Source organism: Lipotes vexillifer, unplaced genomic scaffold (genome assembly GCF_000442215.2).
Source record: "Lipotes vexillifer unplaced genomic scaffold, Lipotes_vexillifer_v1.1 scaffold778, whole genome shotgun sequence".
NCBI classification, from domain to species: Eukaryota; Metazoa; Chordata; class Mammalia; order Artiodactyla; family Lipotidae; genus Lipotes; species Lipotes vexillifer.
Window position 1 is genome coordinate 1909820 of NW_006774127.1, and position 10842 is coordinate 1920661.

General features: G+C 50.0%; 2 protein-coding genes across 2 annotated transcripts in view; one reads left to right on the plus strand and one right to left on the minus strand.

Annotated features, from left to right (window-relative positions):
* BUD31 (BUD31 spliceosome associated protein) overlaps window positions 1–3821 on the minus strand; it is an 8318-nt gene extending 4497 nt beyond the window's left edge. The window contains exon 1 of the mRNA XM_007448853.1: window positions 3705–3821. Coding sequence (XP_007448915.1) covers window positions 3705–3798 — 94 coding nt within the window. The 5' untranslated portion in view covers window positions 3799–3821. The remainder of the gene's footprint in view (window positions 1–3704) is intronic.
* Window positions 3822–5900: 2079 nt separating this feature from the next.
* Window positions 5901–10842, plus strand: part of PDAP1 (PDGFA associated protein 1) — a 10365-nt gene continuing 5423 nt past the window's right edge. Inside the window, exons 1-2 of the mRNA XM_007448854.1 lie at window positions 5901–5913; window positions 9827–9918. Coding sequence (XP_007448916.1) covers window positions 5901–5913; window positions 9827–9918 — 105 coding nt within the window. The remainder of the gene's footprint in view (window positions 5914–9826; window positions 9919–10842) is intronic.

Genomic DNA, 10842 nt, shown 5'->3' on the forward strand with positions numbered 1-10842 from the left:
TGCCACTTCATAATAGTCATCAAAGGAGACATCCGCTCAGAGACCTTAAGAAACAAGACGTGCAAGGTGGGCTGTGGGGGTGGGCAAAATGGGTGAAGGTGGTCAAAGGGTACAAACTTCCAGTTATAAATAAGTCCTGGGGAATCTATAGCATGGTGACTATAAAGTTAATGATACTGTATTGTATATTTGAAAGTTGCTATGAAAGTAGATCTTAAAAGTTCATATAAGAAAACTATGTGAGGTGATGAGTGTTCACGAAACTTGTGGTTATAATTTCACAATATAGTCATATATAAAATCATATTGTACACCTAAAACAATACATTGTATGTCAATTATATCTCAATTTAAAAAAAAAGAAAAGAGAAGAGGGGCAAACGTGTACAAGGCAGAGCCAACAGCAATGTAAAGGCCCTGAGGTGGGACTGTAACTGGGGGTCAAGGGACAGCAGTGTGGCTGGGGGCTTGGTAGGCTGGGGGAGGTGGGGGGTAGGGGACGGAGTTCAAGGGGTGCGGGGAGAGTGTGCTTGACCTGGAAGGCTATAGAAGGACTTGGTTTTGCTTTGGTGGGGGAATGAACCACTGCAGGGTCCCAAGCAGATGATGATGTGATCTGATGTACAACCTAAAGCCCTCACCCTGGCGGCCCCGTGGAGAAGACTGCAGGGCAAGCAGAAGCAGGAGGCTGCTGCTGCAGGCACCCAAGTGACAGTTGAGGGTAGCCTGGACCAGGTGGTGGGGTGGAGGGGCTAAAAGGAGACAGATTTTAGATTCATGAATTCTCTAAGGTTTCAATAAGGATAACTTCAAACATACACAAAAGAAAACAGTATATTGAACTCCCAAGTACCTTCCACCCAGCTTCAACAATTAACATTCAGCTATTTGTATTTTATCTGGTTCTCCCTACTTTTAGGAGTTGGGGGAACTAGAGTATTTTAAAATGAAACTTCTAGTGTTGAGTCAAGGCTGGAGAAGACATTTGTTCACCGGAGTCGAGAGTGTTTCGGAAAGCCATGTGACTAGATGGGATGACTGAGGAAAGGGGGGGTGGGGGCCATGGAGCTCCTCAGGCTGCCATCCTGGACGTGGAATCTTCCTGTGCTTTTGAGTCATCTCTCAACATTTTAATTGTAGCATCACCCACATTTTAAAAATTTCTTTTTGGACCCATTTTCACAAGGTCATGTGAACATTCTTGGATATCATTTTGTACAGGTTCGCACACACAGCAGAAGGCAGCTTTCAGTGGGCGATGTGGAGTCCTGCCACTAGGAGGGTATGAAAAGAGGCTAGAGGTAGGGGACACTGTGGCACAGACGATACTTAGGTTTCTGCCTCTTTGCTAATGCCCCAAACTGCCTATTAACTTCAAATTTCAATTAGTTTAAAGTACTTGTAAAAGCAAAGTTATTTACAAGTCCTGGTTACAGTCCACGGAGATAATGCCTTTATTTCTCAGTCACCCATAAAAACCCCTGCCAGGGGCTTCCCTGGTGGCGCAGTGGTTGAGAATCTGCCTGCCGATGCAGGGGACACGGGTTCGAGCCCTGGTCTGGGAAGATCCCACATGCCACGGAGCAACTGGGCCCGTGAGCCACAACTACTGAGCCTGCGCGTCTGGAGCCTGTGCTCCACAACGAGAGAGGCCACGAGAGTGAGAGGCCCGCGCACCGCGATGAAGAGTGGCCCCCGCTTGCCACAACTAGAGAAAGCCCTCGCACAGAAACGAAGACCCAACACAGCCATAAATAAATAAATAAAGCAAAAAAAAAAAAAAACCCTGCCACACATAACTTCCCCCATCTCTGCCCCATAGTCCCTATAATCAGGCTTTTTTTGTTTGGGGACTTACAGGGCAACAGTGGCTATACAAAAACTTGAGTAGCAAGCTAAGAAATATACAAAGAGCTGGGCAGTTGTGCTGAGCTAGGAAATAACAGGGACAAACTAGGAGAAAACAGGAATTTTCCTTCCTAAGATAAGAGGACCAACTGCTTCAATAAGTGTGAGTTGTCCTGTAAATGGCCCTCAGATCAGAAGGACAGGCCTGGCAATGCCACTGGCTGTGGGCCTTTGTGGGCCCAAGGCTCCTCCATGGCCTAGGAGTGCGGCCGCAGATCCCACAGGCAAAACTTGTGTGGAAGGCTACAAACTGGAGGCTGGCAGCCTCCACCAGCCTGAAGGCTGGCTTTGTTTGGCTCCTCCCACAGACACTTTTTTTTTAAGTTTGAATTTTAAATTAGAAGACTTTACACAGAAAAGCTGAATTTCTGCTTATCTTGGAAAAAGAAAAACACTCAGCAAATCTGGCAAAGCTGAGGCTGCATCCCACATGGTAAATGGCCCTAGGTGAGTAGCAGCTTCTCCCCACCCCCAGAGCTCCCTATTGTTCCCAACACTAAAGCCAGCTCTGGTACCACCTGCCATCCACTCTGTTTTCTTTATAGTGGAAGCGAGAGCAACATGAAACTAGGTCTTAAAACCTGTGTATCAAAAATGGGAAAGCAGAGAAGAACTATATGTTTAAATAAAAACAAGAGAAAGAATACTTCTTTTGACGGTAAAGAATATCACATACATCTAAATGCTCTCCCTCCAAAAAATCACCCCTTAAAAAGAGGAAGTAGGTTTATTTGCAAGGACTCACAAAAATCTCTTCTATTACAGCAATCTCTAAGTTCCTTTATGTTGAATAAAGATCTGTTTGGGAAAGAAATCTCTCAGCCCAAAATGACCTGATTACTGCAAGTTCTGGGTATTTAATAGAAGTTACCTGATACAGTCAGCTTCGAAGGAAGCAAAGTAACTTAACACTCACTTACTACTTATTGCTAGAGGTATGGCTTCATAATAACAAAGGTTAGATTAATTACCAAAAACCTTAAAAAAAAAAGATCACTTTAAAAAGCAATTCAGGGGCTTCCCTGGTGGCGCAGTGGTTGAGAGTCTCCCTGCCGATGCGGGGGACACGGGTTCGTGCCCCGGTCCGGGAGGATCCCACATGCCGCGGAGCGGCTGGGCCCGTGGGCCATGGCTGCTGAGCCTGCGCGTCCAGAAGCCTGTGCTCTGCAACAGGAGAGGCCACAGCAGTGAGAGGCCCGCGTACCGCAAAAAAAAAAAAAAAAAGCAATTCAGTAAGTGGTTATACTGTGATAGGGCTGACAGATGCTTGTGGCTTCAGATAAAATTTCCCCAAACTGCACACTACACTGACTCACAAAGTGCAGGATCACACAACATTTAGAGGGAAGTGAAGATGGTGCATTCTGGAAAACTGGTAGATGACGAAGCAAAGCGATGATGAAAACAGAGACTCACAAGAAAAATCCAAATAAAAATGTTTCAGAAAATTTGGAAGTGAAAAAGAACAGGATTTCCCAAGTAAATATATTTTGTATGATTTTAAATATACCTCGAACCAACACAGCAAATAATTATAGGTAGACTACTTGATCTATACTCCCTAAAGCTCTTATATTCAAAAACATTTTTGAGGACCTTTTCATTTGTATTATCTTACTTTCTGGCATTTATAGTATTCCTATCAGTTAATAAGCAAACAAAACATAGTGTCAGGAGGCCACAGTGGTACAGCCTGTCTCTTCTCATTTATCCTTGCATTTATGCCTGGCCTCTTGAAGCATGTAAGCCTGTGACCCTTGGACACAGCCCACTCAGACAGGAACTCCTAGACTCACCTTCTCTCATCTTTTGATCTAATTCATCCAATGTTGGCTCGATCAACTCCCAGCCATCTGGGGGAGCTTTCCGGCTTCTTTTGACTTTAGGCATTTTTTCCCCAGAAGATAATCTGCAAGGATCTGTGGGGGAAAAAATTAAAAGAATTGGTTTCTGAGCCTCAGATCCCCAAAAGACTTCACAAGCCACAACTCTGGTGCACACTCATGTCCCTAAATCTGTTTCCTCATCTGTAAAGGGGGGATAATAGAATCTACTTATGGGGCCATTGTGAAGATTAATTATTATTATATGTAACATGCCTGGCATTTAATGTGTGCTTACTAGATTTTTGCTGTTATCATTAACTGACATCAACTATGAGCCTGTCCCTGTACTGAGAACATAGAACAAAAAATAAGACACACACTGTCCCTGAGAAGGCGATATTCTAGCAAGGAAATACAAAGTGAAAAGGGAATTACAACACAGTGTGAGGAAGACTATGGTTGGGAAAGCGAAGAAGATGAGTGTTTAAAAAGGATACAGTGTGAAACCAAAGTACCTTAGGGTCTGTTTCCCAAGAATGTATGTAGCAGAAAGAAAGATCTCTGGTCTCTTCAGTTACAGGCTTAGGTTCTTGGCCAGCTGTGACTTTGGAGAGGTCACCTTCTCTCTCTGGTCCTCAATCTTGTCTATAAGACGAGGACAGTGTATTAGCCGGATGGCCAAAGTCTCTTAAACCCAACAAACATACTACATAAAGGAAAGTCATGTAAAGCCCAACGACAGACCAGTGCAAATCTACATAGCAAGTCATTTTTCAAACCGCATAGCATTTCCTAGGTGGCAAAGAGAACTCAGGTTAATGATCTCATCTTTAAGCATAGCAGACTCCTCTCTTCCAAGTTCATTGAGTTCCTCCCCCCTGTAGGGGGCCTGACAAGTTTATGAAGCCCCGCCCCTCCCTTTCATGAATTCTCCGTAACAACCTTACAGATGAAGATCAAACTACAGGAGGTAAACTCAGGGTCGCACACAGCTGGGAAGTGGAAGAGTCCGACTCTAATCGGGGGCTCCTGACTCCCAAATCAGTGGTCTTTGCACTTGTCTACCCTGCTATGAAGCTAGAGACGGATGGAATCTGGTCCCTGTCCCAACGCGCAAGGGCTGGGAGGACAAAGACACGGGAATGACCACTCTACTAAGACCCAGGGAGATTTGAGGGCCTGGCCCAGCCGGGGAGTCACAGGAGGCGTCCCAGGGGAGGTAACAGCTAAGAAGTAACCAGATCAAGGAGAAGAGGTGCGGGGCCGTATAAGAGAGGTGGTAGCGCTCGGAAGAGGCGGCGAGCGGAAAGGCGTTCGGAGGGAGGGAAGACGTTACAGCCTGGGTTGTAGGAAAGGCTCAGAAAGACGACTGCATCTGAACGGGGCTTACGAGAACACGCAATATTTAGACAAAAAAAGTTCCAGGCGGAGAAAAAAAAACATGGAAAATAAAGGGGGAAAAAAGCCTAGAAGCAAGGGAACCCCCCAAATCTCTCATCCCTTCGGCCGAACGAGCAAAGCGCCGCCTCCTCTCTGGAACTCACTTAGACCTCCCGGTCCAGAGGCCCGAACCCGTCCCAGTTCAGCTGTTCAGATCGCCCTTCTGGGCCAATGCAGACCTCCGATCCCTGGCCCCACCAGTCACCAAGGTCCGCGAAAACAGACGAGAAACACTCACCACGTCCTCCGTAGCCGTCGAACGCCCCTTCACTATCGCCTGCCTCCGCTTCCCAAGTTATCCCTTCAGGATGAGGTCCTCGCGGAGCGCCGCCCCACAGCGCAGAAATTGCGTTATCTTAGGTGTCCGCAGCTCTGCCTGTACAGAATTCCAGAGCCACTGTCGCCTTTTGCCCTCACTTCCGGGGGGGGGGGTGGTGACTGGCAGGCTTACGCGCTTCCCTCGGAGCGGGGGCTGGGGGCTCTGTTGCCCAGCAGCGCGCGTGCGAGCCTGGGCTCAGGCGGTGCGTGGGACAGTCCTGCCTCCCTGAGGTATCCGGTCCTAGCGGCGGCGGCGGCGGCGGCGGCGGCGGCGGCGTCGGCGGCGTCGGCTGGCTGAGTGGGGACGGGGTCGAAGGGGGAACTGGCCGGGCGGAAGAAGTCGAGCCCGAGGTATTTCCGGTTCCGGTGTCAGTTAGAGGCGCCGCAGCCGCAGCCTCCGGAGCCGCGATGCCTAAAGGAGGTGAGGGGCCGGCGCGTGTGGCCCGCGGGCCTCGAGGAGCAGCCCGAGTCCGGCTCCCGTTGTCCCCTCAGCCCGCGGGCGCCTCGGAGAGCGGCACAGAGGGAGGACGTCTTCTCGGGCTGAGGGCCAGGCCTGGGCCTCGAAGCCCAATTGTCCCGCTGGGGAAACTGAAGAGCGTAGTGGCCTCGAGCCACTCCCTCGGGGGTCTGAGGAGACTCGGAGGCTCTGGGTCCTCGGCGATCCGGAAGGCCTATCTAGGGCGCCCTTCTCCCGGCCTGGGGTTCTGAAGTTTCCTCCCACTTTCAGGCTCTCCGGGGACTGAGTCACCGCATTCGCGCGCCAGTGCCGGACCCGCCTGCCTCGCGCGTAAAACGTGGGTCTTCCTGGGTTCTGGGCGAGCCAGGCCTGCCTCTTGCGACCTAACTTGATGCTCTTAAGCCTGGCCGACCTAGTTTTGACTGCCCTATTCGAGCGGCTCGATGTGTGCCTTTCAGCCGCTTAACCTCCCCGAGTCTTAATTTTCTCACTTGCAGGTGGGGTTGTGATTGTACCTGCCTCACAATACTGACATGAGGTTTTAACTAGGTAACCCATGTGGAGAGCGCATCGCGGTGCTGGATAGTCGCTAAGTGTCCAGTAATAATTAACTGCTGTTCGTCGTTAGACTTTGCCAGTTCCTTGGCCAGGAGCGTAAAGGATCCATGGCTTCCCAGTTCGTTGTAGACCATCCTCTATCTGCTTCCCCCTTAAGGTCAATAGTGCTCGACCCGAAGCCCAGCTGTGTCACTGTCTAACCTTATGGCCTTGAATAAGTTAACTTCTTCCAGCCTGTTTTCCCCATTTGGAAATAACGCTTAGCTTGGAGAGTTGGGTCGGGATCGTAAAACTAGAGCACTCGCCGTGCCTGGCTGGCTCCTGGCGCAGAACAGATGTTCAGTTGATATTGGTTGCTCGTGTGTTATGTTGGTTAAGATGCGTCAGCCCACAGGGTTTACAGAGCTGAATCTCTTTAAACTTAGGTCTCTACTGGTTTATTCTGTGGTAAGAAAAGCCTTGTCTCCTCTGTGTTCCCCAGTCGCCTGTTCTGCAAAAGGAGGGGTACTAAGGGTACCTTCTGGCTCCAGAATTCTGATTCTAAGAGTCCTACTTAATAGATGCTTTGAGCCAAAGTTGGAGGTTACAATTAGAAAATCCTAAATATGGATTCTTGTTTAAACGACTTGGCTTTTTGGCTTGTGAAAGCTTTATGGGCAGATAAGGTTTACATTTCTTGCTTGTGTTAATTTGCTTGAAAAGTAAAAGAGAACATGAAGGGACTTCCCTGGGTCCAGTGGCTGAGACTCTGCGCTCCCAATGCAGGGGGTCGGTTCGATCCCTGGTCAGGGAACTAGATCCCACATGCCGAAACTAAAGATCCAGCACGGCCAAATAAATAAATAAATATTTTAAAAAGAGAGAGAACATGAAGATGTAAGTAATAGTATAAAATTCTCCAAGAGCCAAGGACCAACTCTTGTTTCTGTTATGAAACCTGTGAAGCTTTTTTTTTTTTTTTAATTTATTTTTGGCTCTGTTGGGTCTTCGTTGCTGCGCACGGGCTTTCTCTAGTCACAGCGAGTGGGGGCTACTCTTCGTTGCGGTTCATGGGCTTCTCATTGCTGTGGCTTCCCTTGTTGCGGAGCACGGACTCTAGGCACGTGGGCTTCAGTAGTTGTAGCGCACAGGCTCAGTAGTTGTGGTGCACGGGCTTAATTGCTCCGTAGAATGTGGTATCTTCCTGGACCAGGGCTCGAACCCGTGTGCCCTGCATTGGCAGGCAGATTCTTAACCACTGCGCCACCAGGGAAGCCCCCTGTGAAGCATTTTTAAAGGCATGGAAAGCTTCTGGTAAGAGTTACTGTAGACCAAGCTAAGATCATTATCGCATAGCCAAGGGTGGGGGAATGAGAACCTATAGTAGTCAATTTTGAGTTGTTCCTGTTACTTAGAGTGTTAAGAGGGCAAGAAAAGATGTTGGCTTTTTGTTTTTGTTTTTGCTTTTTTTGAGGTACGCGGGCCTCTCACTGTTGTGGCCTCTCCCGTTGTGGAGCACAGGCTCCGGACACGCAGGCTCAGCGGCCATGGCTCACGGGCCCAGCCGCTCCGCGGCATGTGGGATCTTCCCGGACCGGGGCACGAACCTGTGTCCCCTGCATCGGCAGGCGGACTCTCAACCACTGTGCCACCAGGGAAGCCCAAGATGTTGGCTTTTTGGATGGCAAACTTGATCTCTCACAGTAGGACTTTGATGAACATAGACTGAGACACCGCTGGGAACCCTGGGTAGTCATTAAAAATGAGTGGTGTGGTCTGCAGCAGCCCAGTTATGGCTCTGCAGCTGCTGTTTAGGAAATCATGGGAGGCCAGTATCTCTGCCTACTGGCTGTGGAGTCCAGAGCAGCTCTGGCTGCCTAATTACAGATTCTCTGCTCTCAGTGAGAGAGTCATAAGATACCTGGTGGGCTGCAGCTTCCAGGAGAGGTGGAAATGGATCCAGGCCACAGCCACCCCAGCGTTCTCCAGGACCAGCTGAGGGGGTGCCGCCCTTCTGTAAAACTGGCTGATGGCTTTAGCAGGGGTCAGTCTAGTGTCTTGGCTCAAGAGGGTCAGCCTGTAAAACTGATTATCTGTGATGAACTTTAATTGCTAGTCACATTTTTTACTCTTAGAAGTAAAAAATGCTAGTTTAATTGCTAGTCACATTTTTTACTCAGTTTTATTTTCAACTTTAAATAACTTTGTTTGCCAGTTGTGTTTCTTAGTCCAAGCACAAGAAAGTTTTCCTTTCTAGGTTTTAAGTTTTCTCTTTCTACCATACATACGACTTAGGTGAACGTGAAGTATCTTATTATATTCCCTGACACCTGTAGTAAATCGCCAATGTGACCAGTGGGTTTGTTTTTTTTCCCACACCAGGTGCTATATTAGAAGAGTACCAGTCATAGCAGATTTTTTTTTTTTTTTTTTCTTGCGTTATGCGGGCCTCTCACTGTTGTGGCCTCTCCCATTTGCGGAGCACAGGCTCCGGACGCGCAGGCTCAGTGGCCATGGCTCACGGGCCCAGCCGCTCCGCGGCATGTGGGATCTTCCCGAAACGGGGCACGAACCCGCGTCTCCTGCATCCGCAGGCGGATTCTCAAGCACTGCGCCACCAGGGAAGCCCCCATAGCAGATATTTTTGTGGTGCTTGTCCAATGCTGGGCACTGTGCCAACATCTTTACATATGTTAACAAATCCATCTTCACAACAACCCTATGTGGTAGGGACACAGACGAAGAAGCTGAGACTCTGAGAGGTTAAGTACCTGCCCAAAGTCACAGAGCTATTAAGTGGTAGAGCTGAGATTTGAACTCAAGGATTGGACCCCAGCATTTGTGCTCTTCCCCATTCTGCTTTAGTCTCAAGTCTCCTTTGTCTATAAAGTGGGACCAGCCGTGATCGTGTGCCATAGGTTTAATCTGGGGATGAAATGAGCCCATAGCTATGACAGAACATTGCAAGTAAAGAGCACTGTTGTGACAGCAGGGGCGAGTGTTACATGTTCTTCATGACTGCATCTGAGTCCGCTGTGTTTGGATAAAGGGACCAGGGGATTTAGCCAGTCACTCCATGTGGTGCACCCTCCCCCAGATCCTCCCCTCAGGTCTTATTTGTGGGAGCCTGCATTCAGTACATCATTTGGTACCGCATCAGGTGATTGTGTGTTTCCTTTTTTGTCCCTTTGAACACATGAGGGTACAGGTTTTGGTGGTGCTTGGTGAGGGGTACCTGAGGTCTCCAGCCTCTGCTGAGAGCACCTCAAGCAGCACACAGCCAGGGCAATCAAGGAAGCTGCTTCCCTCCCACCTTCTTAAACTGCCAATCCTTGTGCAGGGAGAAAGGGAGGCCACAAAGGCCGGGCAAGGCAGTACACGAGCCCCGAGGAGATCGACGCACAGCTCCAGGCTGAAAAGCAGAAGGCCAGGGTGAGTACGTGCCTGTCCGGGCCACTCCAGCAGCCCAGGGCGGCGCCCTGCGCTTTTGGCACCCGGAGAGGCCAGGCAAGGACCACCCATTCTCAAGAAGAAGCTAACACCTGAGGTTCGATTGGAGGGGACAGGCAGCAGGTAGCAGGTGGGAGTCCCAGAGCAACCGCTGAGAGTCAGGAGGAGAGCCAGCCTCTGACTGGATCAGTTAGAACTTTGTCCACTCAGCAGCGGGTGCCTTGGTGGGTCTCTGTTTGTGGTCCTGTGTTCCTGCTCCTGTTCCTCTCTCCCTCGCCCAGCTCTGCCCGTCTGCAGCTTGGGCTCTCAGCACCCCTACTTGTGTGCTCCAGCCATGCAGGACTGCTGCCAGCCCTGCTGTGACATGATGCCCCTGCCTTCCCACACCCCCAGCAGGCAGAGTGCCATTCGTTCCTTCAGACCTTGCTCAGCATCCCCTCCTCCGTGACTCCCACCCTTCCCCCTCCGGTCGAAGCTTAGGCGGTCCCTCTATTCTGTTCCCCCAGTCCTTTTTCCAGCCCACTGTCAGGAAACAGAACGTGTTTCCATCGTTGGTGTCCATGTCCCTACCACACCATTAGATGATCCTCACCTGGCTAAGGGCCAAAGGGAGCACAGTCAGGCTGGATGAGGGGCACGGCTGTGAAGTGTCAGGGAGGCTGACACTTCATGCCCATCAGAGGGGCGTGGGGTGGTGGGGAGGGCCTGGTGGAGGAACCAGAGGCTGACCAGGACCTTGGAGAGTGTGTGGGCAGGTGCTAAGGGGCAAAGGTCGTATGGTTTTTGTAAGGGATGTTTTTGGCTAGGAGGCAAGAAAGGTAGAGGGAAGCGTCCTGTCAGGGTGTTGTCATGGGAAGCTGGCACAGCCGGGCCTCTGTGTGGGCAGGTTGGAGTGGCTGGGCCGCC